This window comes from Ochotona curzoniae, unplaced genomic scaffold, assembly GCF_017591425.1.
Source record: "Ochotona curzoniae isolate NIBS_2020 unplaced genomic scaffold, NIBS_Ocur_1.0 contig_2321, whole genome shotgun sequence".
Taxonomy (NCBI): Eukaryota; Metazoa; Chordata; class Mammalia; order Lagomorpha; family Ochotonidae; genus Ochotona; species Ochotona curzoniae.
In genome coordinates this window covers 538,515-566,374 of record NW_024465421.1, presented here as the reverse complement: position 1 = coordinate 566,374, position 27,860 = coordinate 538,515, and the positions used below count along the sequence as shown (strand labels likewise).

Genomic DNA, 27,860 nt, shown 5'->3' with positions numbered 1-27,860 from the left:
GTCGGCCTGGGTGGGACCTGGCTCTTACTACTTTTTGAGATGTGAACCAGTGGCTCTTCTCTCTCCCACCCCGTTCTATCACGCTGCTTTTCAAATTAACTAATTCAGAATCAGACAATTCCTAGCTGACTTTCAAAGATTGTCAGTGGTGTTACCGCATCCTTGCCATTTGCTGTTCGTTGTCAGTGGATTTTGTGCAAGCCCCCGAAGTGTAATTGGGAAAAGATGTTCCTGAGTAACAGAGGTTCGTTTATGGCCTCTGCTGATTTAAACTTCCTGCTGAAGGACAGAACTGTGTTTTTTCAAAATGAACTTCCAAATGCTTATTCCTCCGCAAGTTTGAGGCTATGATGTTATTTTTCCTTTTGGTAGCAAGGTGAGAGTAAAAGGAGAAACCAGCTATAAAACTGAACTTTAGATAGCAGATAAAACAACATTGATTGTTGCTATTTGCCACCTTAGTTGACATCATAAATGGCCCTGGGAAAGAGTTAATGATTAACCAAGGGAGGCAGGTTTTCTAGAGGATCTTTATAGTCCTGTAATTTATCTTTTGCTCCCACAGTTCTCCAGCATCTCTTTGGCTGTGAAACATGGCTGTTTTCCTGATTGCAATTAAAGGTGAGCTGAATGGGCTCAGACGTACAGGTGCCTGGGCCATGTTTATGCCTCAGGGCTTGAGCATGGCTGACTTCTGTGCACGATCCTCAAAAACTTGATGGAAAATGTGTTTTGTATACATTATATATGATCTCAATTTTTTTTGCACCAAAATACACATTTTTTTTCATTCTATTTTCCACAAACTCTGAAGTGCACTTGTATACTTCTGCCTTTGTTAACTGATGCTGTCTTTTAAAAATGATTTATTTCTTTGAAAGGTAGAAAGCTACAAAGAGAAAAAAAAAGGGGGCTCTTTTATCTGCTCTTTCATTTCCCAAAAGGTCTCAGTAGCCAGTTCTGGACCAGGTAGAAGCCAGAAACCAAATGTGAGGACTTTTTTTTTTTAGATTTATTTATTTTTATTGGAAAGGGAGATATGAAATGTGAAGACAGAGTGAAAGATCTTCTATCCACTGGTTCATTCTGAAGACAGGAGCCAAGAGCTTCTTCTGGGTCTCCCATGAGGTTGCAGGGTCCCAACTGAAGCTGGAAAGTTTATCCTGTTCTCCCACATGTGTAGCAGGAGCCCAAGTAATTGGTACGTCTTCTGGTGCCGTCCTTGGCATGTTAGCAGGAAACTAGATTGGAAACAGAGCAGCTGGTACTTACACTGGTATTCTGATGGAGGGGTGGTGCTGGCACTGCAAGCTATGGCCTAACCTGCCCCACGTTGTTCCCTGTTTGATGCTGTTTCTTTTTTTTTTCCCAATAATCATTTTTATTTTTGATGAGTTTTTACATAGGTGATTAGGGTGATAATGGTTAATGGTTTGTAACATACTTTATTCAAGAGGCAGAGAGATGGATCACTTCCCCTCTGCGCCCGTCTGTCAGTTCATTTCTCACAAGCCCTTAGTGGCCAACGCTGCATCAAAACTGAAGCTGGAAGCTGGGAAACTTGGTCCAGGTCTCCCACGTGAAGTCAGAGACCCAACTGCGTGACCATCAGCTGCTGTTTCCCAGGGTCTGCACTGGCAGCAGGCTGGAGTCAGAAGCCGGAAGCAGGCCAGCCTGTGCACCTTGGTAAGGAGTGACGCAACTGGCGTCTTAACTGCTTGGCCAAGTGACTACCTCAAGACGCCGTTTTTGAATAGCAAATCTGTATATAATATGCAGAGATCTAAGTATAGAAATGTGAAGTCAGCCCTGTCTTCGTCTCTAAAGCCTTATTTTTGGGAGTCTCTTTTGTTTGGCTTGCTGGGAAAGAATAATCTTATTAATAGTGAATTTCTCAGATATGTTTATTGCCACGTTCAACACTGTTTTTCCCCAGAGATAAGAGAGTTGTTAAGCATTCCAGTGTTCCTTTCTAACTCAGCTTCAGCTCTTTCAATGTCCCAGCTGAGAAAATATTGATACTACTCAGCTGAAAATGCTGTGCAGTGGAGTTCAAGGTGATGGGACGAAGCCCGTGGTGTGTTTATGTTGGTGCTTGCACACAGCAGGCAAATGCAAGGGTAAAGGCCAGACTTTTCTTTATTGTGTTTCTTTAAATCAAAGGCTGTCTCTTCTCCAAAATGTGAGGAGAATATGTATCAAAGAGGGAATAGCAACCTCAAGTTTCAGAGTCTGTCTTCTGGAGAAGAATATTTTCAGTTGGTTAGGTAAATGGATGCTTTTAGAGTCTCAGTGTGTGCTGTGACCTGAAACATAAAACATCTCTGGATCTGAGACACTTGGAATAAGCAAAATACCCACAACCCTCCATCTGTATATCTGTGAAATAAGAATGCTGCAGCTTGATGACTTAAAGGAGCAGGTTGGACAATTCTCCTGGCCAAACTTTCTAAGCATCTTGCTAAGTCGGTGGATATACTAATGTGGACTTTGCCAACCAACATACTTTTGAAAGATTTTTTTTCAACCCTGGAGCAACTAAACCAACAACTTCTCAGGGCTGTCAGAACCACTCAAGTCACATCCCAGGACACTCTTCGTCACATCAGCCTCTAAGGAATCGTCACATGACTGTCCCCCATCCCCAGGGGCTGATGCAGTTTGATAAGCAGGGAGAGACAACCCCCCCTTTCTCCGTGCCTGAGCCTTACCCACCCTGGGCAGACACCCATGTAAGCATGCATTCTTTCCAACTATGTAGACAATATTAGCAGTAAAATTTAAAAAATTTTAAAGGCCCCTCTCTGCTCTGGTGCTGTATGGTTCTGCAGTTTTGCAAGTGAACAGACTTTCAGAGAGAAGAAATTGGACTCTACAAGCTTTGAGAAAAGTAGAGAAGAGGGCCCGGAGGCGTGGCCTAGCGGCTAAAGTCCTTGCCTTGAACGTGTTGGGATCCCATATGGGCGCTGGTTCTAATCCCGGCAGCTCCACTTCCCATCCAGCTCCATCCAGCTCCCTGCATGTGGCCTCAAAATCCCTTTTTCTTTCTTTTGTCTCTTATAAAGACTTTGGTCACTATCTTGTTTATTTGCTTTCAAACATCTTGAGAGAGATGTAGAATATATTTTTCCCTTCAAATATAGGAGAGGAGTCTGTGTTTAAAATACAGGAGAAGTGAAACTTAAGGAAAAAAGCTTAAAAATTATGTCAGTTGACAACTGACAAGTGATTGTATGTGTTGTAAGGTTTTTGTTTCCCCTTAAATTATCTCCAGGTAAGAAAGAGTTGCCTGCATTAGAGTCCTTATGAAACCTCTAAGGTTAAAAGATGTCTTTTCAATTACATTACTTTGGACAACAAACTACTGTTTCGGAGATAATGATCATATTAGCCTGACTTTAATCAGCGCTACTTTGGCATGCCCTTAGGAATTTCTTCATAGAAACACAAAAAGAAAGGGAGGGAAATTTAACATGGATGTAGTATCTGATGTTTTAAAATAAGCCTTTTGAAGATCATTTTGGGAAAAAAAAAATAACCCACAAAAACAACAACTGGGCTTTGAGTAGAGCGATGACGTAATTCTTACATTTTGAAAGGACCTCTCTGGGGGCTGGCATTGTGGCAGGCAAAATTAAACTGCTACCTGTGAAGCTGGCCTGCTAGAAGAGGCCAGTTTCAGTTCCTGGCTTCAGCCTGGTCCAGCCTTGGTCATTGTGACCATTTGGGAATTGAGTCAGTAGGTATCAGGTTTCTATTTTTTTTTCCTCTCTGTTTCTCTGCCTTTCAAATAGATAAAATACATCTTTAAAAATAAATAATTGCAAAGACTGTTCTAGCTGCTGAGTTGAGAATGAACTGTGGAGACAAGAGTGGCAAGATGTAATGTTACCTGTCTGTGATCATGATGGGAGATGCTCCTGCTGGGAAGTGCATGTGTTGAGTTAGGGTCAGATTCTGGCTGTATTTTGGAGGTAGGATCATAAGTTTTGTCAGATTTGGATAGATACCTGTATATATATGTGTGTGTGTGTGTGTCTGTGTGTCTGTGTGTGTGTGTGTGTATAAAGACATGAGATAGTTATGTATTACTCTGTAGACAAGCACGTAAGCTTTCTGACTTAGCAATTCTTCTTAAAACATACCTGAAGAAAATAACCATGTGTGCAAAGATATTTGTACATATAAGAATATCACTATTGTTTATAGTGATGAAAAGTTTAAAATAAGTAAGTAATAGAGAATTAGTCAAAGAAACATCGGTAGCTCCTTACAGTGAAGTATTATGCAATCATTAAAATTATTCACATGTATGTTTTTGCACAAGGAAGTACATTAAAACATGCTTACAGTTTTAGTCTTCTATAATTTACTGGTGTGTTGTTAGGATATATATATATATATATTTGGTTTTCATTCATGATTTCTGGTTCATAATTCCTGTGGCCCTTAATTATTTCTTAACTGACCGGAATAGTAAGGTTAAAGTATTTGGCCTTTTGTTCTTCCTGAAACACTTACAGAACAGATTTGGAACAGTGAAAGTAAAAACAGCCACTTGTTATAATAACGTTGGACCACTGCAGATCTCAGAAACAGGCCTCGGAAAACAAAATCTCTTTCCTTGCATTTCTTGCTGTTCCATTTTCTTCCAAAGGCAGGTAATAGAAACTGGAATTATTTCTAATACAGTACCCCTTTGTCTTTCTGTTTTGGAGCTGGCCATAAAGAAATTGCCTAATCATAAGACCCTCATTAAAAATAATGAAAATTTAAAATAAACTAATTTTTAAAAGGCCCTCGTTTCAGAAGGGATTTTGTCCTAGAGAGAGACCAAGAAGAATCTGGACAGAATGGTCTTGCTGGATTCCTCACTCAGTCCTGTTAGCATGAGATCATAGTTTCCTTTGGTCCGATCATGTTTTTAAAAATTTAAATGTATTTGTTTAAAAATGTTTGTTACATAGGTAAGGGGATTGCAGACCTATGCATGGTATGAGAAAAGATGGAGTGGGAGGTGGGTGAGGGAAAAGACCCCACCTTTCCTCCTGTGACTGTAGGGAGGAGTGGGGGGAGGAAGGGGAGGTATTGAGTTCCTCCTTGCTACCAGATAATATCAGTGAAAGGTGGTCGCCTGATTTCCTCCCAGGGACCCAAAAGGGGAGAAGGATGTCCTGAGGGATTACTTGAGTAGTCTTGATTGTTCTGAGCTGATGTTGGCTTCGTTGCACCAGGTATGAGATACCACTTCATGTACTTGCTGGCTGTCTTATTTCGGTATGTCTATAGAAGCTTGATGGAGAATTTGGTCTGTAGCGTTATTCAGTATGCTCTTCTTTCCATCTTTTGGTAATTAATGCACTCCAGTTGCTCTGTAGAATCAAGAGAGGCCGACTGCCTTGTCTTTTCTGTGCATCCCAGCATATTGCCTCTCCTTACACAGAATCAGCAATGGGTTTGTCCCAGTCCCACAACATGTGTTCCAAGACCAGTTCAGATGTCTGGGTCCTTGATGTTGGGGAGAGGGTGGAATGGACCCACTGGGCCAACTTCTAAGAGCACTTACTGAATTGATCCACAGATCCACCTCTCACCGTATACTAGCAAGTACTGCAGCTCAGCCTAACCTGGCCTTCCCCCACACCTACCCTCACATGCACTGGTAGGTGTTTCAGCCTAGTTGGGGTGATCTCCAAGAAGCCTAGACCAAGCCCCCATGTGTGCAGTGGCTACTGCAGCCTGGCTTGGCCTGTGCCAAGACCCAATTCTTTTTTTTTTTTTCAATATTTTTTATTTTAACAATCTTTACATGGTTAATTTGTGCATAAAGGGTCAAGGGCTACAGGAAAGTGGGTAAGACTATTATTTCCATATTGTTTCCTTCATATAGCTGAGGTAGAGGGGGATATTGAGGGAGAAGCCCCACCCGGTTTCCCACCCACCCCAAGTCCCGCATGTGGGGCATGCTCCGAGATACTCGTTGAAGTGGTTTCAATAGGTCACCAGTTTTGAAATTGCTGCCAATCTTGCTTCTCCAAACACAATGAGGTTGTTGAAAAATCCATTAATTGACATTGTCCATTATAGCGTCTCTGTTTGCCCGGTATTTTGTTGCCAATCTATAGCTGAGGTGGTTGATTAACTTGTTCCATCTTCTGTCCCTTCATGGTTAGGGTTCTGAGTCTGGCATTTCAATTGGGGTGATCCCCAAAGAAACTTCGTCTGAGGTGTTCCCAGGCCAGATACTCGTATGCACCAGCAAGCACAGGGCCCAGCACAGTCCATCACCCGGTCAGCTGGTAGTTGCAATTGCTGGGTTGGTTCTGTTTTTCAGCCCCGCCTTCTGCTGGAACCAATGGGCGTTGCAGTCCAGCCTGGTTCTGCACAGCACATTCTTGGTCTTCACCTATACCAGTGGGAGCTGCATCCTGATGAGAACGGCCCACAATAACCCCCACCAGGCCAACCCCCTACCCTGGTTTGCCAGTATGTGTGGCAGACCAGTCCAATCTGACCCACATCCCCCCTGGTTCTCGTACATGGCAAATGGCATTGAAGCTTGGATCCATCTACCCAGCTCAACAGTCAAACCTTCACGGGTGTGGTTGAGTGCCTCTCTGTCTAGCTACCCCAGCCCCTGTCCTAGTTCTCGTGCCTTCCCGTGGCAGTGGTAACCCAAGAGGGGGGAACCCACTATTTCCCTCCCAGGTCTCTCACTCCCGGATTGTGCACTTTCCAGGTGGTTCTTCAGTTTAACTTGACAGGATTAGCCCCCAGTGCCAGTTTCTGCCAGCTGATGCTACGACTATGCCCAAACAGCCCTCTCCCATTCTAATTGTAGGTTGCACCCATAGGAACAATCAACCCCTCCTGGCTTTTCCCTGGTCTAGTCCACATGAGGCGCACAGGTGTGGTAGCCCTGCTTAGTCTGGTCTGCCCCCATCCCAGTTCATGCTCTCCAGTGAGAGTAGCTGTCCAGCAGGGGAACCTCCCCTTATTCCCCCGCTGGCTCTGTCCCCTCCCCTCCTGTTTCTCACATGTGCTGGATGGGCACTGCAGTCACATCCGGCACAGTCAACCTCCTCCTGGCATTCTATAGTGTGGACTGGTTTTTATCGTAACCAAACCTGGCTCGACCCTTACTCTGTTCTGGTGCTTGGATTTGCCAGTGATGATGTTAACTGATTAGCCTGGTCTGCCCCCAATCCATGCCTAATGTTTGCCAGTGGGAAACTTCTTGTGGCCTCCTCTGGGCTGTTTCCATTCATGCTTCTTGCACTTACCCGTGGGGTCTGTGTCCTGCCAGAGGAGTTGCCCAGGCTCCTCCATCAGAACCTCTCCCAGTGCCGGATTTTGCGCATGCCAGTGGGTCCATGAGCCAGCCCTAGCCCAGTTCCTGACTAGCTTTCGACCCAAGCTGGTTCTTGTTGTTGGATATTTCAGCCCAGCCATGGCTCGTCCAGTCTATTCCCACATATGGCTCACACATGGTTCAGTAGGGGTTGCGACCTAGCATAATCCGTCCCACTTCTATCCTGGTCCTCCAGGAGCACCAGACAGTGCTGGGGTCTGGTCCAGCCTAGTGCGTCCAGTCCAAGTCCACATTTGTGCCAAGGGGGATTTCACTGTTACCTGATCAGAACGCAGCCCCCATTCCAGCCCACGTGCTCCTTGGCGGTAGCCTTAATCCAGTTAGTGTGTCTACTGGACAAGACCCATGCCAAAGCTTTAGCATGAACTGGTATTTGGTGGTCAGCATTGCTAAGTGGTAACACCTTCTTTAAAGGAAGAGGAACTGTCATTGGGAAACTTTGGGATGTATTCAACTCGCATAAACACCTCGGGTTCAATGTGGAGCCACATAAGCAGCAATTCAAACCACCAAAATCCCAGGGCTCCCCTGCCGGGCGGCCAGCAAACAAAGCCTGGCACCAAAAAGGCGCCCTGGTCGCCCAAGCCCGGGTCACCATGTGCCCATGATGGCGGGCGCATGGGATCCAGGCATGAGACGCCCTGTCCCAGGACCCACCCGCTGCTGAGAGGCCACGGTGTAAGCTCCCAGGCCCAAGGTCGCGCTCCACCCCAATCCTGTCCGCCACCCAATGAGAGCAGTGGGTGGGCCTGCCTAGCCAGGCTCCAGAGACCTACCCCCTCGGTCAGTGTACTCACCCCGAAGGAAGCAGCCCTGGAACCGCGGCAGGCCCAAGCCCGGGTCACCATGTGCCCATGATGGCGGGCATATGGGATCCAGGCATGAGACCGACCCAATTCTTTTAATGGCCTGGTTGGGAGATCCCTGAGGGCCCATTCCAGACTCGCCCCCAGAACCAGCTTTTTTTTTTTTTTTCCTTTTTTTAAATTGTTATTAACATTGTATTATGTGATACAGTTTTATAGGCACTGGGGAGTCCCCCCTCCTATGCCCCTCCCCCCCAGAACCAGCTTTTAAGTGTGCTGGTGAGTGCTACAGCATCCCAGCTCTGGCACATGCGTGCTGGCAGTTGATGCAGCCCATAACTCCGACCAGACAGAGCCAGATCCGGCCTCTGTACATGCTATTGGGTGCTGCAGTCCAGCCTGACCTAGCCATCCCTCAGCCCCAGTTCCTGTGTGAACTGACTTGTGCTATGGCCTGGCCTGCCCCACCCTCAAACCAGGCTCTTTTGTGCACACTGGTGGGTGCTGTAGCCTGGCCCAGTCTGCTCTCAGACCTGGTAGTTACTTGTACCAATAGGTGCTGCAACCTAGTCAGAAACGCCTGAATACACCTTCCAGGTACACTCCCAGACCCAGCCTTACGTGTGCTGGTGGCTGTTGCAGCTTGGTCAGGGGACATCCCACCCCGCCACCCAAACCCCTAATCAGGGACATGTCCAGTTCCAGCCTCTATTTGTGCCAGCAGGCACATGGCTTAGCCTGGTCCACTCCCAAACCTGGATCATTCTTGTTCTGACGGGTGCTGTAACTTATCTGGGGAGACCTCTGAGGACCATTCACAGGCCCACCCCCAGGCCTGGCTCTCACACATGCCAATAGGTCCTGCCGCCTAGACTGACACAGCCTGGTCTAGCCTAGTTGGGGTAGCCCCAAAGAATCCCTTCGAGACTAGCTCCCCAGTCATGGCTCTTGTGATTACTGGAAGGTGCTGTGACCTAGACTGGTCTGGTCTACCATCAGCTCTGGCTCTTTTTTTTAAGATTTATTTTTATTAGAAAATCAGATATACAGAGAGAAAGGGATATAGAGAGGAAGATCTTCCGTCCAGTGATTCACTCCTCAAGTGGCATCAGTGACTGGAGCTGCACCAATCCAAAACCAGAAGCCAGGAACCTCTTCTGGGTCTCCCACTTGGGTATAGGGTCCCAAGTCTTTGGGCTATCTTACACTGCTTTCTCAGGCCACAAGCAGGGAGCTGGATGGGATTAGAACTGGTGCCCATATGGGATCTCGGTGCATTCAAGGCGAGGCCTTTAGCCACTAGGCTACCATGCTGGGCCCCAGCCCTGTCTCTTGTGCATACAGGCAGGTGCTTTGGCCTAATCCAGGGAGGTCCTCTAATTCCCCCTTCTGATCTGCTTTGTCTTAGCTCGCACTGTTACATGTGGGTGCAGTGGCCCGGTCCATGCAAGCCCCCAGAAAGCGTTTTATACTTGTCCAACAAGCCCTTCATAGCCCCCATTCTGACCCATCCCCAGTCCCCCACCTCCTAGCATTGCAAACCCCCCTACAGGCTTGTGGCGGCTGCGGTTGCAGTGATTAGCCTTGGCTGGTATGTGCCAACAGTGGCATAGCAGGCACTCTGCCACGTTTTCCCCCAATTTTTTTTTTTTTAGAATAGGCAACTAAAACTATTTTAGAGTAGGCATACTAATATAGTTAACACAGAGTTGGCATTAACCAGGTCCAGGAAGCTTGCCAGCTCCTGGCTGCTTTTCTCCCAGCAATGTAACAGTCAGCTAAGCGCATGGCAACTTAGGCTGTTTATAGAGTTGGCCATGCTTAAGTCATGCTTATGTGATAGTGTTGCCATGTATGCCCCTCAAAGGACAGCCAGACATGTACAAGTCCCTGGGTGGTGATGAGCCCGGAGAATGCATGAAAGCTCCATACCCCTTCCCATGTGCATCTGCCTCACCCCTGTGTATCCTTTGTTATTCTTTGTAATGAACCACAGCTGTGTTTCCTGAGTTCCGTGAGCAACTCTTAGCAAATTAGTGGAACTTGAAGGAGGGTTGTGGGAACCTTGTTTTGGAGCTAGTTGGTCCAAAGCATTGGTAAATAACCCATGGCTGGAGATTGGCATCTGAAGTAAAGGGGTGAGGGGGTGCAGCTGGGCATTCTGGTGGGATTCACTGTTCTCAGTTTGTGGAATCGGACATGGTCTCCAGGAAGGTAGTGTCCAATTTAGAGTGAATGGAAAAGCATTCAGCTGATGTCTGCTACTACAGAACTGATCACTTATTTGGTGTGTAAGGGAAACCCCCCAGCCACACATGTGCATCGACTGTCAGAAGTGATCTGTGTTGTGAGAGTATAACTGGAAAAACTGAGTGTGCATGGAACTGGGAATTTTAATAAGAAGATGGAAGAGAGTATCAGTTAATAATGGTTGTTGCTTTAATAACTTAGAGTTCAGTCATATTGACTTTTGATTGGTTTATATTTTATATTTCTGATTTCAGAGAGATAATTATCTTATTTTTGCATAGTTGATTTTTAAATTGTTGCTAAGGTGATTTTGGAAAGAGGTTGCAACAGTCATTTGTTACCTGTTGAAATCTGTCACTTATTGACGTATATCAGAAGTTGGCAAGTTTAGTTGGCATGGGGGCAGGGGATCTGGTGGGGCTCGGGTCACCCGGCCCTGGTGTTTGGGCCTGTCTGTGATGTGGGTGCTGGGTTTGTGAGCCCTGGGTGCGGGGGATCTGGTGTGGCTCGGGTCTCCTGGCCCTGGTATTTGGGACTGTCTGCAAGGCAAAAAGGTGGGGCAATGGACGCCGACCCTGATGCACATGGCAGCCCAGTTGGCACTGTCACGGAGGAAGGAGAACAGAGCAAATTGGACAACTACCCCAGCAAATAATGACAGCAAAAATCTGGGTGAATGGAGATTTGAGGTCAACTTTGTTAGCCAATGGACATTGGGAGGATTGCCTCACCCTTGGATCGGCGAAATCGACAGCATTTCAGAACTATCCAAACCACTCGGTCAGAACCCTCAGTTCATGCATTGCAGCGGGACCTTGGGCTGATACTGGGTGGCGCTTCCCCATCCCTGGGTACCGGGACATTGGGGAGGCTGGGTGCGGCTTCCCCCTTTATATCGCCCCTTTTCCCCAGACACAAGAAGAAATAGCAAAATTGGAAACAATGATTTCACCCACTCTTCCCTAACCTTTGATCCTTCCCATCCTGGTCAGCCATGTAATCATCATCAAAAATAAAAAAAATAAAAAAAAATTTTTTTAAAGGGTCATGCATACGTTTTATCAAAAGCTTGCCACTTAAAATGTTTTTTTTTTTAACTGACTACTTGTCTCATGTAAGATGAATTATACAACCCTTCAAACAAATCCAATGTGCTAGAGGAGTCATTCCTGTATGACTGTCTAAAGAGGAAGTCAGCCATTGATTAGAACCTGTTATATTCCAAGAAGCTCTTACCTTTGCTTGACTAAGTTAATTTAGTTGGCTTTCTTTAGATTTAAATAAATTTTTATTTTATTTCAGTCTTCACAGATAGCAAGTCTGAGGCCGTGTTCTAGGATCATTTTCCCTAGATCTCAGTAAAATTCACTCTTTACTTCGTGTCTTCCTATTACCATCGAATTTATCAATACCAAATGATGCTTGATCAGAAACATTATTAATTGGAAGATTTAGGTTCACAGCTCCTGTTCTTGGCTCTTTCCTGTCCTCAATCTTCCTCCTCCCTCATGTTTTCTTCAAATTTTTCGAAATTTCTAAAAATTACCAAAAAATAAAATAGACTTTTTTTCTTGGTGCCCAGTTCTGTGATTATGTTTGTTCTGGTTCATAATCAAAATAGAACAGCTGGATTATCCCAGAAAACTTTGTGTTCTAGAGTCCTTTGGCATCCACTGATGTGTGATTTTCCCTTTTTGAGAATGTTTAATGAATGGAATCATTTTGAAACTGACTTTTTCTGCTCAGCCTTTGAGATTTGCCTGTGTTTTTGCATGTTTCAAAAGTTTGTTCCTTTTTAGGGCTGGATAATGTTTTACCAGTGAATATTTTGAAGCTTTCCAAAATTCACCCAACAAAAAGATGTTTTGATTGTTGTATTTGATGATCTTTTTGAAACTTGATGTAGTCAGTATATTTTATTTTATCCCTTTTAATGCTTCGTGTTTTTTTTTTTTTAAGATTTATTGGAAAGTCAGATATACAGGGTGAAAGAGAGACAGAAAGATCTTCCATCTGCTGTTTCACTCTCCAAGTGGTCGCAACAGCCAGAGCTGCTCATCTGAAGCCAGGAGCCAGGAGCCTCATCTGGGTCTCCCACGCAGTTGTAAGGTCCCAAATCTTTGGGCCATCCTCGACTGTTTTCCTAGGCCACAAGCAAGGAGCTGGATGGGAAGCGGAGCAGCTGGGACATGAACTGGTGCTCATATGTGATCCTGGTGTGTGCAAGGCAAGCTGCTAGGCTATCATGCTGGACCCCATGCTTTTATAAAAAGCAGTGTTCTTATTTATTTATTTTAATTTTTATTTTGAATTTTATGATATAGTTTTGGAGAGACTGGGATTTCTGCCCCCCTCAAAATCCCACCCCTGACTGAATTTCCCCACATTGCTACAATAATATAGTCCTTCATAAAGACTCATGATTCTATTAGTCTGTTATTTAAGTGTGCCCCGTCATTGCTGGTACAGACAATGTCAGACAGTCCAGCATCCTATTTTCTATACATTTCCAACAGTTTCATTGAGTCCATCTTTGGTTTGGAAGTAGGGATGCATATTGCGTTATATCCCTACTTCTGGATATGGTAGTCTCTATTACTCTGTCACTATACATTCCCTTAAATGAGAAGCCACGAACTAAGGTCAACAACCGGTATGAATTAGGACAACAGCCACAACAACAACAACAACAACAACATAATTATAGCACCGTTGAGTTGAAAAAAATGCGCCACTGAATAACCAACACATAGGTGACAACAAGAAAACACAAAAGTCTCTTGGGTAAAATGATGCCACCATGGAATCCATGAGCCAGAGATGAATTCGACAAGAGAAAAGGAAGTATTTGGAAGAAACGAAAATGAAATAAAAGATACCAAAACACTTGGGATGTAGCCCAAAAAAGCATCTGGATTGGGTTATTGAACTTACACTTTGCATGATGGTTTCCTTATATTAGAGAGCACGTATGTATTTGTCCTTTTGGGATTGACTTATTTCACTGAGCATAATGGTACTTAGTTGGGACCATCTAGTTGAAAAGTAGTATTGTTTAGATGTAATCTACATACCATAAAATTCTCCAAAATCCAGATTTAGGATGTTTTCATAACCCCAGGAGAAAAATCACATACTCATTAGTCATTACTCCTCATCTGGGAAAACAGGGAGATGGCCCAAAGCCTTGGGACCCTGTACCCGCACGGGAGACCGAGAAGAAGCTCATGGCTCCTGCCTTTGGATTGACTCAGCTTTGACCATTGTGGCCACACCAGGCTAAAGACTGAATCCTAGAACTCTTCAGTGGATCATAGGGCCTAAGCACTTGGGCCATCCATCTTCTGCTTCTTTCCCAGGTGCACTAACAGGAAGCTGTATTGGTAATGGAGCAGTCACAAGTGGAATCAAAACTGCACCTGGAGACCAGTATCACAAATGGAAGTTTAACTTGGCTCTGCCAAACTGTTGGCCTATTACTTGTTACTTTCTCTGTTTTCAGTTGTAGCCAAATTTGACTATCCAGTAGTATCTTATTTTGTGAGAGTATGTGTGTGTGTGTTCTGTTTAAGATTTACACTCACCTGCCAGGCTGCACCAATTGCTCATGAGCACAAGAACCAGGGCTGGGGGCGAGCCAGGCTGAACAAGGCAGTAGCACCTGTCAGCATACCCTGCTCTGAGGATGGGTTAGGCTGAGCTAAGTCACAGTGCCCACAGGTATGCAGGAGAACCAGGTGGGATGTGGGCTGGGCTATGCCTCAACACAGGCTGGCACACACAAAAACCAGGGCTGGAGGTAGGCCTGGTAGGGATTGCCCTGACAAAGCAATGACACCTGCTGGAATGTGGTGGGCTGGGTGGGCTGAGCTGCCACACCCCTTGGTTTGTGTGAATTATGGAGCTGAGGCGGAACTACCAAGCAGCAGCTAACCAGTATGTGCATTGGGTGTTATAAAACATGCATCTAGGATTGTGTGTGCTGTCCCTGAGTGAACTCTGCCGTAGTGATTCAGTCTCTTTATCCTTCATTTTAGGTTGACATTTTTGTTAGCATAGCTTTATGGTTTTGAAATTGGGAAGTGCGAGTCCTTTTTTTTTTTTTTTTTAAGATTGTTTTGCTTAGAATGAGATTTAAAATCCTAAATTAGATCAAGTAACTCCTTGCTTAAAATCTTTAAATCAGGCACATTTGGTTATATCTGCTATAAAATTTCATGACCCTAACTTGAGCCACAAGATTTATTATTCCATCCCTGCCTGGTTTCATCTCTCACTTACTTTCCCTTTTGCTCACTGTCTTTCAGCCACTTGGGCTTACTTCCTGCTGCTTTGAAAGCTTTAAAATGCCTTCCTAGTGTAAGGACTTTTGCGTCTCCATTTACTTCTCCTGGAATGTTCTTTTCATCAGTCTTGTTAACTCCTACTCATTTGTGGAATCTTAGCCTAAATTCTGTTTTGAAGGAGAAACTGTTGCTATTATTTTTAGAACATTGATGTATCTTTTCCCAGTTAGGAGAGTAACACAAGCATGTTCATGATAGCAAATTTGAAAAAGGTATATACAGGAACCATAGAGCACCCACTTAGTATTGTAGCCATCTAATGCCAATTTGTTTAGTTCTGTGGTCCTTATTTCTTTCATTTGTTTGTGATTCTGCAGAATTATTTTCTTTGTACTTGAAATTTTTCAAATGTGCCCACATTGGATCTATTGTCATTTACTTTGCTTGAAATAATATCATACATCTGTAACTAGTGCCGTTTTCCAGTTCAGGAAAACGCTTTTGGGGTTGAATAATTTCAGTTTGTCTCCAGATTGATTTCTTTGAAAGACAGAGTGACAGAGGAGGAGCCAGAGAGACCTCCCATTTGCTCATTCCTTCCTCAAATGGCCAGGGGTAGGCCAGGCCAAAGCCAGGAGCTTGGAATGTCAGCCGGGTTTCCCACTTGAGTGACAGGGAGTTAAAGCACTTGGGCCATTTTCTGCTAGATTCCTAGGTGTGGGATCCAGATTAGAAGTGGAGTAGTGGGACAAGTGCTCTGGTGGAGTAGGTCCAAATTTTGGCTGCTCCACTTCTAATTCAGTTCCCTGCTAAAGTGCCTAGAAAAGCATCAGAGGGTGGCCCAAGTGCTTTGACCCCCCATACCCATGTGGGAGACCAGGAAGAAATTCCTAGCTTCTGGCTTCAGACTGGCCCAACTCTGGCTGTTGTGTCCATTTGAGGATGAACCAGTAGATGGAAGATTGACTTTCTCTCTCTCTCTCAATTTGTAACTCTGCCTTTGAAATAAATAAATCTTTAAAAAACAAAAACAAAGGTGTGGAGCAACTTTGAACATGAACTGGCAGTCTGGGAAGGGATACTGGCATCCCAGGTGCTGGCTTCACCCACAGTGCCACAGCAGTGCCCCCTGGCTAAATCTTAATCATTTGTTTTTTATATATATTTTTTTTCCACATACCCTCTTCTAAATTGAATTCTGGGATAATATCTTAAGTATGTGTTCTGTCAAATGGATACAATTGGAGCCAGCATTGTAGTACAAAAGATTGAGCTGCTGCTTGCAATGCCAGCATTCTGTATGGGTTCTAGTTCAACTCCTGACTTCTTTACTTTCAGTCCAGTTCACTGACAAATGTGCCTGGGAAAATAATGGAAGATTAGATTCCTGCTACCCACATGGGAAACCTGAATTGAGTTCCAGACTCCCAGCTTCTGCCTGACCCAGCCCTGGCTCTTGCAGCTTCAGCTGGCCCAACCGGTGGAATGAACTAACAGATTGAAGAATTTTCTCTCTCTTTTTCTCTTTCCCTTTCTCTCCCTGTCCCCATTATTCCCTCCATGTCTGCCTTTGGCTTTCCCTCTTTCTGTGTAGCTTTGCCTTTCAAATAAGCAGAAATAAATTTTAGCCAAGAGCTTCATCCAGATCTCTCACATGGATGTAGGATTCTAAAGACTTGGGCCGTATTCTGCTGTTTTCTCAGGTGCATTAGCAGGAAGCTGAATTGGAATGGAGCTGCTGGGACTCAAACTGGCACTCATAGGGGATGTTGGCATTGCGGATGGTGACTTAACTCGATATGTCACAAGCCTGGCTCCAATAAGTAAATCTTTTTAAAAATAGTGGATAGGGCTTAGCATGGTGGCTCAGTGACTCAATCCTCACCTTACATGGGCCAGGATCCCATATGGATGCCACATCTCAGCTGCTCCACTTCCCATCCAGATCCCGGCTTGTGACCTGGCAAAGCAGTCGAGAATAGCCCAAGTCCTTAAGATCCTGCACCTGCGTGGGAGACCTGGAAGAAAAGCTCCTAGCTTCAGTTTGGCTCAGCTCCAGCCATTGCAGCCACTTTGGGAATGAACCAGCAGATGGAAGATCTTTTTCTCTGTCTCTTTTTCTCTCTGTATCTGCTTTTCTAATAAAAATAAGTAAATATTTTTTGTTGTTTATTTTTTATTGGAAAGTCAGATCTACAGGGTGAAGGAGAGACAGAAAAATCTTCTGTTCACTGGTTCGATGGCCAGAGCTAAGCTAATCAAAAGCCAGGAGCCAGGAACTTCTTTTTGGGTCTCCCACGTGGGTGCAGGGTCCCAAGGCTTTGGGCCATCCTCTTCTTTCCTACACTGTAAGCAGGGAGCTGGATGGGAAGTGGAGTAACCGGGACACGAACCAGCACCCATATGGGATCCTGACGTGTGCAAGGCAAGGATTTTAGCTACTAGGCCCCAAAATAAATGAATCCTAAAAAATGCATAATCTTCTGCTCTTTTGCTACCACCTAATGCTTTCTTCTTTGCAGTCTTTTCTTATTAAACTGATCTTTGAATCTCAGGCTGTTTTCACTTTGTGATTTATGTGCTTATATATATATATATAGAGAGAGAGAGAGAGAATGTTTGACTAAAGGATTGAAAACAAGGATCGGTAAACAAAAGTCAGGTCTTGTTGTATACTAAGACTGTTGACATCTTTCTTGTAATTGTTTTTTAAAAGCTTTATTGCAGTATGATTCATGTACTTTAAAGCTCACTCCTTGTAAATGTTTGATTCATTGATGCTTTATGTATTTCATAGAGTTGTGCAGCTGTGCCGGCAGTCCGGCTTAGAGCATTTCAATTGGGCCGGTGTTGCAGCGCAGAGATTAAGTGCTGTGCATGACGTCAGCATCTCCTGTTGGAGCACTGACTTGGGTTCTGGCTGTTTCCCCTCCCATCCAGCTTCCTGCTGATTTCACCTGAGAATACAGCAGCAGATGGCTCAAGTACTTGAACTCTGGCCACTTGAAGTGGGAGGCTGACTGGTATCCTAGGCTTCTGGCTTCCGCCTGACTCAGCCACAGCAGTTCTGGCCGTTTGGGAAGTGAACCAGCAGATGCAAAGTCTCCATGTGTGCTTGCCTCTCTGTCATTCTGCCTTTCAAATAAATAAATGTGCCTTAATAAAAATAACCTTTCAATTATGGCAAAGGAGTTTCTTCGTGTCTGCTTAAAGCCTAATTTTTAATTTTTATTATTCATTTATTTATTATATTTTACATATCTGTTGTTATTACTATCATCATCACCATCATTTCATGATACAGTTCAATAGGCCCCTGGTATTTCCATTATCCCAGCCCCAATTCCCACTCCCCCCCACCCGACCTAGTTCCTCTATATCACTACTAAAGCATGGTTCTTCATACACAATCATATGTCCATCATTGCAGGCACAGACAATGGCAGAAAGTCCAGAATCCTATTGTCAAGATATAGTAAACAGTTCCATTGTGAGTCCATCTTTGTCTGGAAGTAGAAATGCATGCTACATTGTATCCTCACATCTGGATGTTAGTCTCCATTTCACAGAGACACATTTGTACAGAGACACATTTCACAGAGACACAGATGTTCACATTTGTACATCCCATCAAATGAGAAGTCATAATACAACATTAGAAAAATGTCAAAATCAGCATTAGAAAGAAAAATAGAAATTTACAATGCCATAAAGTTAAATGACATGTTACTAGATATGACAGTCTTCATTACACAGCTAATATACATCCCCTTAAATGAAAGCCACAAAACAAAATCAGCATCAGGGAGAAAAAGTAATTAACAATACCAAGAAGTTAAATAACATGCTACTAAATGACTAACGTGTAGCTGAAGAAATGAAAATCAAGAACCTTCTTGGAGAAAATGATGCTACTGTATGATCTATGACTCATTGAAGAATTTAATCAGAAGAAAGTGTTTTGAAGAAATGAAACTAACAGAAAACAACAAAACCCATGCAATATAGTTTCTGCTGATTTTTGTTGGTGAAGTGTGACTCTTTTAGCCAAAAAATAGATGGGTTTTGTTTTTTAATCCAGTCTACTAATCTATGATGTTTGATTGAGCTTAAGCCATTTATATTCAGGGTTAATATGTATGGGTGGTAACTTGGTCCTGTCATTTTAGGAATGGGTTGTTCATTGGTTTATTCTTCTGTCGTCATTTTCCTGGGATGCTCTTCCCGTTTGCCTTTGGTTTTGGTAGGTGCTATTCCTCTTCTCTGTCAAGAGAACATCTTGAAGTATTATTTGTAGAGCAGGTTTGGAAGATGCAAATTCTTTTAACTTTTCTTTACTGTGGAAGAATTTTATTTCATTTTCAAAGACCAAAGAAAGCTTTGCTGGGTACATTGTCCTGGCCGACAATTTTTTGCTTTCAGAATCTGGAATATGTCACTCATTCTTTTCTTGCCTGTAGAGTTTCCTGTGAGAGATCTCCTGTGAGTTTAATTGGCCTTCCTTTATATGTCAATTGATTTTTTTTTTTCACGTGCAGATTGGAGGATCTTTCCTTATGTTCAATTGAAGAGAGTTTAATGATCATGTGTCTTGGTGAAGATCGCTTTTGATCAAGACTGTTGGGAGTTCTGTGTCCCTCCTGGATCTTGTTTCCCAATTCTTTCCCCAGATTAGGGAAATTTTCCTTTATTATTTCATTAAATATATTTGCAAACTCAGCTTCTCTTTCTGCACCTTCTGGGACTCCCATAGCTCTTCTATTAAGCCTCTTAATAGTGTCTTTCAATTCTTGAAGACTTTTTTTTTGGCTTGATCCAGCTCTGCTTCCAGCTTTTTGTTTGCTTCTCCCTGGTGACAGGAAATATTTTCCACTTCTGAAATTCTTTGTTCTGCTTGTTTCATTCTGCTTTGGAGACTCTCCATTGTACTTTTAACTTGCTCTCTGTGTTCTTAATTTCTGATATATCAGCCTTGATTTGCTTTATTGCTGCTATTGCTTGTGTAAAATATTCCTTAAATTCTTTGAACTCTTGTATGTGCTTCTCATTGTTGATCAGAAGCTTTAAAATGAGTTTTCTGAATTCTGTATCCCCCATTTTCTCGATGTCTTCCTCAGTTAACTCTGAGGTTGGCATAGGGTTTTGCTCCTTTGCAGGGGAGTTTTCAGTAATAATCCTTGTGCCTTTGTCTCTTCTTTTGCTCTTGGTCATTGTACTTCTGGTTAGCAGAGTCTTCTTCTTCTTGGGGCAGGTTTCTAAGCTGTGTCACCCACAGGTCTACAATTTGATTTTGCTTATTGCAGTTGGTACACAACTCTTTGCAGTCACTTGTGCCACTCCCTCCAGCGAGTTCCAGGTCTGGGTTCTTATGTTAGATTTCCACAAAGAACTCCATAGCCCCACCCTCTGGCTCACCAATCTCCTCCTCCTGTGATATCATGCTGGGGTTGCACTGTTGTCTCTGCAATCTTTCTCCCGTTTCTGGTTAGAGCAGGTCCCAGGATTAGAGGTACTCAGGTGTCCTATCTAGTTAGGTTGTTGTTGGTGCTGATCTTGTTGGAACCTGTTGGACATTATGTCTGGGTGCCACACGGTCTTATTTTGACCCATACGATGCCACAGTCTAGGTATTATTTTCCTGTGGGACCAGTGCAATCCACAGAACTCAGTGAGTTCTCATAAGCTCAGCACATGCACAGTTCACTGTTGTCCACTGCAGTCCTAAAGCTATTGCCACATTGCGCAAACGGTGCCTGACATTCTACTGCTAGAGTTCTTGATCTGCTGGCCATCAGGTCTGAGGGCTACCCAGACCTGTCCTGGGTGGAACCTGTAGAATGTCAGGTTGCTGCAGTTCACTGAGTCAGAAATGAGTTCACTCCCAGTTAGGCATATGTTCAATCCTTTCCCTTTCCTTTGCCTCCATAGACAAAATGGCGCCATTTTGGCTCTAGGTGACTGACTGGGCTGTGGAATCCATTCTGTTCTTGCACTGCCCATCTGGGATCTGCTGCTTTGTCTCTGCTCCCGATCAACCTAAATGGACCAGCAGGACAGGCAGTTCTTTGTCTGGGTTCACCTCCCAAGCTCCCAGTGAAAGTCCCTTCCCACCTGGTTGCTGGTAGAGTTCCGGCTGCTTGAGGAGTTCAGATCACCATTAGCTGAATGCTGCTGGAGAATCGGTCACTGCAATACCACACTGTTGTGTCTGCTGCTTTCCTGTGTCTGTCATTCTCTAGGTACCCCTCTGCTGTTGTTCTGTCCATTCCTGTTTCCTGGAAATACAGCCTCTCTGCTTCATCCTGATTAAATGTTTCTCTGTCCGTTTAAACGTGTCCTTACCCTATTCCACCATCTGGATTCTCTAAGGCTTAATCTGCTACACTGTAATTTGTGTGTCTCTAAATTTGCCTTGTGTGAACATTTGCTAAAACTAATGAGCTTGTACATAAGCTACTCATTTGTGTATAAGCATGTGAGCACACATGCACATATCTACTTCAGAATGTTCATGTGAAATGAAATCAGAAAATAATTTTAAATAGTTCATGGAAAATATATATTGTTAAAATATTATACATTGCATTGATTTCAAAATATATTGTACTAGATCAGCTTACCTCTTAACTGTATTTTCTGCCAGAATTTTGAAACACAATATACATATCTACATATACTCATGTGTGTATCTATATAAACACATATTCCTTCTGTAATAGTTCGTATGTAAACCCACTGTAAAATTTTATTTACTTATTTTTTGTAAGACAGGAAGACAGTTCACTCTAATCCAGTGTTTCTCGTCTTAGCTGTTTGAAGGAGCCCTGGGTCAGACTGGGGCTGAAGCCGGAGACTCAATTCAGGCTTCTCATGTTGGTGTCAGGATCCCAGTTACTTGAGCCATGTCGACTGCCTGCCAGGGTCTGCATTATGAGATTGCTGGAGTCAAGAGGCAGCCATTGAACCCAGGCACTCCATTGGATGCTCCAGGTGTCCAACTTTTATCATCATGCTGAGATGGCTAACAAATAAGTCACTGAGGCTTAGATAGCAGACAATGGACCACAAGCATCTTTTATTTTTTTAAGATTTATTTGGTTTTTTATTGGAAAGGCGGATATACAGAGAGGAGGAGAGACAGAGAGGAAGATCTCCCATCTTTTGGTTCACTCTTCCAAGTGACCATAACAGCTGGAGCTGAGCCATTCCGTAGCCAGGAGCCACAGCCTCTTTCGGGTCTCCCACATGGGTACAGGGTCCCAAGGCTTTGGGCTGTCCTTGACTTCTTTCCCAAGCCACAGACATGCAGCTGGATGGGAAGTGGAGCTGCTGGGATTAGAACCAGTGCCCATATGGGATCCCGGTGCATTCAAGGTGAGGGCTTTAGCTGCTAGGCTACCACAGTGGGCCCGTAGAGGAAAATCTTGAAAATTCCTTCATTTTAGGTAACTGTAATGTGCTTTAAGGCCTTATAGCTTTTAAATGGGATCCTCCTGTATTGTATTATGGAGGTAGCCTGCTTTACTCAAAATTTGTTGATATTAGTATTAATCACATCTAAAAAAGACCTTTACAGTGATAGTTGTGTGGTGAAGTTTTTTTTTTGTTTACAATTTATTATTATTATTATTATCATTTTATGATATAGTCCCTTAGGCCTTGGGATTTCTCTTACCCTCACTCCAGACCCCTTCCTCTCCCCACTGAGTTCCCCTATATTATAACTATAGTGTAGTTCTTCTTAGACAGTCATATGTCCATCATTGTGGGCATGGACAATGGCAGAGAGTGCAGCATCCTATTGTCAAGACATAGTAAACAGTGTCATTGGGAGTCCATCTTTGTCTGGAAGTAGAGATGCATACTGCATTGTGTCCTCACATCTGGATATGATAATCTCCATTGCTGTGTGGTGTTTTAGCAGATAGCTGGATAGCATACTTACCTGAGCTGTCATGGTAAAATTAGCCATCATACTTACCTTCTGAGCATTGAGTAATTTTTGAGTCTAGATGCACTCTGCCTGCTGTTGGCTTCCCACAGTGTACTTTGATATAGCCAACCTGCAGTTCTAACATTTGTGTGTGTGCTCCTGCTTTTCGTATGTTCCTGGCTTTGGTTGTAATGTGCCTGCATTTTGGAATGCTCCAAGTGTCCAGCTTTCATCATCACCCTCAGATGGTTGACAAATTAGTCACTGAGGAGTAGATAGCAGACCGTCGTACGCATGCGCTGTCTGTGCTCTGTACATGAGCTTTCCTGAAGTTTTTCTTTATCTCCTTGTGCTCTGCCATGCCATTGAGTTTTTGTGCACAGATTCCTATGGCTTCGAGTGCCCTCCTTCTCATTTGATGTAATGCATTTACACCTTCCCAGCATAAACTTACACTGCTTTTCGTTATGTGCCCATGTCCTTTTGCATATTTCTGCTGAAGCACTGATCGTATGCTATCGTCATCATTTATGTATCTGTCCAGAAGTCTTTTTTTTTCAAAGATTTATTTATTTTTATTGCAAAGTTAGATATACAGAGAGGAAGAGGGAAAGAGAAGAAGATCTCCCGTACAATGAATTAACTCCCTAAGTGGCCACAACAGCTAGAGCTGAGCTGACCCAAAGCTAAGAGCCCAGAGCCTCTTCCAGGTTTCTCATGTGGGTGCAGGGTCCCAAGGCTTTGGGCCGTCCTTGACTGCTTTCCCAGGCCACAAGCAGGGAGCTGGGTGGGAAGCAGGGATGCAGGGACACAAACCAGGGCCCTAGTCTTTGTTTTTTAAGAGCAGAGCTCATTGCATTGCTGTCTTTTTTTAAGGTTTGTTTTTAGTTGAAACAAAGTGTTCAATCTGTAGTACTTAAACAAACTGGGTGAGTTAACTGAATCTGTGTTGAAAGTTTGAAAGTTAGATCTCATCTGCAATTTATCCTTACAGTTGAACGTAGATATAGTGAGTTTTAATGTTGAAGCATATTCAGACACCGGAGATCAAGTTTAAATTTGTTTTTTAAAAAGATGTATTATTTATTTGTTTGGATGGCAAGATTTTGGGGGAAACAGAAACAGGACTGAGAGAGAGATCTTCCCTCCACTAGTCTACTCAGTGTCTGCAACGACCTGGGCTTATTCCGGCCAAAACCGGAAGCCAGGAGCTTCTTCCAAATCTCCCACATAGGCGCAGGGTCCCAAGCATGTGGGTGCAGTCTGAACTACTTTTCAGATCATTAGCAGGGAGCTGGATTGGAAGCGAAGCAGCCAGGACTGGAACTGGTACCCATTGGAGATGCTAGTGTTGCAGATGACAGCTTGAATGCACTGTGCCACACTGCCGCTCCTGTAGATCAGCTTTGGGTTAAACTGAAAATGTGCTTGGGCATGTGAAATATCTGATAGATTTACTTATAGAAATAGTTTCTTATTTTCTATTTTGCCCCAACCACATAGTTTCAAAAGTGTTACATTAAAAAAGTTGTTTCTGATTGTTAATGTCAAGTTTGTTTTTGCTTGCACTTGTGTGTACGCTGCTCAAGAATGTTAAGGTTCTTTGCAGCTAGAGTGGAGTGTTGGTAACTGGTGACTAATCCGTGAACAATCGTGATGCGATGACAAAATCACTCTTTCCTTTTCCTATTAGGTGTTGATCATCTTCCTGAAGTAGAATCTCCATGGCTTGAACATTTGCTGAAAATCACTTTTAGTAGAATATCTGTTTAATAACAAGAAAAGCGCATCAAGATGGTTGGCAAACTGAAGCAGAACTTACTATTGGCATGTCTGGTGATTAGTTCTGTGACAGTGTTTTACCTGGGCCAGCATGCCATGGAATGCCATCACCGAATAGAAGAACGTAGCCAGCCAGTCAAATTGGAGAGCACAAAGACCACTGTGCGAACCAGCCTGGATGTGAAAGCCAACAAAACGTTTGCCTACCACAAAGATATGCCTTTAATATTTATCGGAGGCGTGCCGCGGAGTGGCACTACACTCATGAGGGCCATGCTGGATGCACACCCTGACATTCGCTGTGGGGAGGAGACCAGGGTCATTCCCCGAATCCTGGCCCTGAAGCAGATGTGGTCACGGTCAAGTAAGGAGAAGATCCGTTTGGATGAGGCTGGTGTCACTGATGAAGTGCTGGATTCTGCCATGCAAGCCTTCTTACTCGAAATCATTGTTAAGCACGGAGAGCCAGCCCCTTATTTATGTAACAAAGATCCATTTGCCCTGAAATCCTTAACGTACCTTGCTAGGTTATTCCCCAACGCCAAATTTCTCCTGATGATCAGAGATGGGCGAGCGTCAGTACATTCAATGATTTCTCGGAAAGTTACTATAGCTGGATTTGATCTGAACAGCTACAGGGACTGTTTGACCAAGTGGAATCGTGCCATAGAAACCATGTATAACCAGTGTATGGAAGTTGGTTATAAAAAATGCATGTTAGTTCACTATGAACAGCTCGTCTTACATCCTGAACGGTGGATGAGAACACTCTTAAAATTCCTCCATATTCCATGGAATCATTCAGTATTACATCATGAAGAGATGATTGGGAAAGCTGGGGGCGTGTCGCTGTCAAAGTAAGTAGATAAGTTTTCCCTTTGATTCTGTTAGGAAGGATGTGTATGTGTAGATGGATTTGTGTTTGCACACATACACTTGAGTGTGTGTTTGTGTGGCTGTGTGCATCTTGCCTAACTTTCCCGAAACAGAGCTTCAGTAATGAGTTTTTGTTTTGATTATTTCTCTACGAGTTGTTACAGACCCTTTCGTCTATTTCGTTTATTTGTTCATTTGTTTATTGTGATCCTTTATTTGTTGGATGGATGCAAACCAAATTTATAGGCAGCGAAGGATCTTAGTTACTTCCTTGTGACCCTTTGCTTGCTTCCACCAAGGAATATCTTCGCGTTTGTTTCTTTTCAGTGTGGAGCTTGTAGGATGAATATTGATTCCTCATACAAATGATCTCGAACGAAAAGCTGCCTGCCTATACCTAGCTTTAAGTTATTGATTGCTTGTAAATTATTATTGTTTTTTTTTTTGTCAAATGAAAGACAGAGTGGCAGAGAGAAGCATGGAGATCTTCCCACCTGCTGGTTCATACCCCAGATGTCCAGGACAGCTGGGGGTGGGGCAGGTAGAAAGCAGGAGCCTGGAACTCAGTGTGAATCTGGTGTTCAGAGGGAGGCAGAGACTTAATCACGGGTCATTCTCTGCTGCGTCCCAGAAAGCATTAACAGGAAGCTGGATCTGAAGTAGATGGGGGCATACTAAACTGCTGAGCCACAGTACCCACAGCAAAGGTACTGTTAACCCATAGACCCATAAACGATTACAGCGCCAGCTAATGTCGTCACAGTTTGTTCTTTCTAAGTAATAAACTGTAATTGGTTTATCACCTGAATTCCAAGATACTTATTTTACTCTTTGTACTTGTGTGTTGGCCCAGAGATTGTAATGCCTTTTAGGTTCCCTACCCACCCCTTTCCAACTCAGAATTAGAGAGATATGCTTGAGGTAGACTTTTGTTCCAGTTGGAGTAAATAAACTTATTCAATTTAAGGTAAGTAGACTGAGGAAATTCATAGAAATTTCATATTAATGAGTTTCAGAAATGTAAGAAACTGACAATTCTTAAAATGTGAGTAGAAGCCTAGTAAGACTCTGCTTTTTGAAAAATTGTGCATGGTAGAACTACCATTATTTCAAGATATTTTCTAAATTGAAGTTTGACATATATAGGAAATGTGCAAATTCTGTTTTGCAGTATGGTGAATTTTTATAATCATACACATTTGTGTAATCACCACCCACATCAAAGTAGAGAAAACTCTGGCTCCTTAGCAACTTTGATGCCTTGTGTATAGTTGATACATTAAGTTCGTAGTGTACATATAAGCATTTGTTTTCTAAAGTGTCTGTATCATTCGGTGTGGTATACCATTCATGTGTGGCTCTATTGCAAATAAATACATTCTGGTTGCCTCACGTGTTTGGCAGTATTTAGCATTGTCAATGTTTTTAAGTTTTAAGCTAGCCAGTAGAGTACAAGCTTAAAAAAAAAACTTATGATATCAGATTTTATATTATTACCTATACCTACGGTGCTATGGATACCCTTAAGTAGTGGAATATTGGACTTGTTGCTGAAGGATTGTTAATAATATAGGGGCAAATAGCAGGAATGGAGAGCATGGGAATAGGAGGGAATCCCTACACAAAAGCATACCTGCCATGGGAAATACATTGAGCTCCTTTTTGAAACAAAATCTTACACAGAATTCCAGTGTAAAAGAAGAACAGTGCTGTTTTGGTTGAGGTCAGTCAAAGCTAGGCCAAGCTTGCTCTTTTAAGAGAAGTGCCTGCCCCTCCCATGTGTAGCTCTGAGCAGAGAAGGTGCCCACATGCACCAGGCTTTGGCTCTGTGTCCCAGCTCTGTGGGCCAGGGGAGGGTAGTCCTGCCAACTTCTCTCTTATATGTTTTGTCATGCTCTTCAGTATCGCATCCATGCCAGGAAAGAGGGTGGTCTTCCTTTATTCTCCTTTCTATCAAATAAATTTGTCACATTTAAAATAAAATTTACAAAGCAGCAGCTCTGCTCTGAATACTAAAACTGAAACATAGAAAATTATTCCATTAGCAACAAGTTACAAGTATTCCAGATTTGTTATAGTAAGGAATAACTGTAGTTCATACTGTGTGCTTTTCTGTTTATGTAAGTGTTTTTATTCTGGGAACATTGTTTAAAGAAAGTAATTTAATCCTAATTTTAATACTTTTCAGCATTACAGTTTATATATTAAGCCTTAAAAATGGGAAGCTGTCCACAAACGGTCTAGGAATGAAGAAGTTGTTGAGATATCAACTCCAGAAGCTGGTCAGGAAGGCTGTTATGCCTCCTAGCTAAAGGAACTGCCTGATCTTGTTAATTATGAAAGATAACCTTTCCTTTCCTTGTTTGAAACTTCCAGTTATTTTCTTCTTTGTTTTTATTTTTTAATAATTTATTTTATTTTTATTGGTGTTGACATAGTTGAAAGGGTTACATGCCCATGTGGACCACGGATTAGGAGTGGGGAAAGTGGATGAGGTGATTGCTTCCAATTTTTTTTTCCTTCCTGTATCTTTGGAAAGTGGAGAGAGAGATGGA

The 27,860-nt window shown here is 43.2% G+C and overlaps 1 protein-coding gene across 3 annotated transcripts in view; it reads left to right on the top strand.

Annotated features, from left to right (window-relative positions):
* Positions 1 to 27,860, top strand: part of TPST1 (tyrosylprotein sulfotransferase 1) — a 117,622-nt gene that overhangs the window by 17,472 nt on the left and 72,290 nt on the right. For 2 of the 3 annotated variants that reach the window (XM_040972753.1, XM_040972754.1), the window contains one exon: positions 24,341 to 25,286. In XM_040972753.1, the coding sequence (XP_040828687.1) occupies positions 24,442 to 25,286 (845 nt within the window). In that variant the 5' untranslated portion in view covers positions 24,341 to 24,441. Of the gene's footprint in view, positions 1 to 1,345; positions 1,687 to 24,340; positions 25,287 to 27,860 lie in introns of those variants that run through there. The other variant, XM_040972755.1, reaches the window with a different exon arrangement.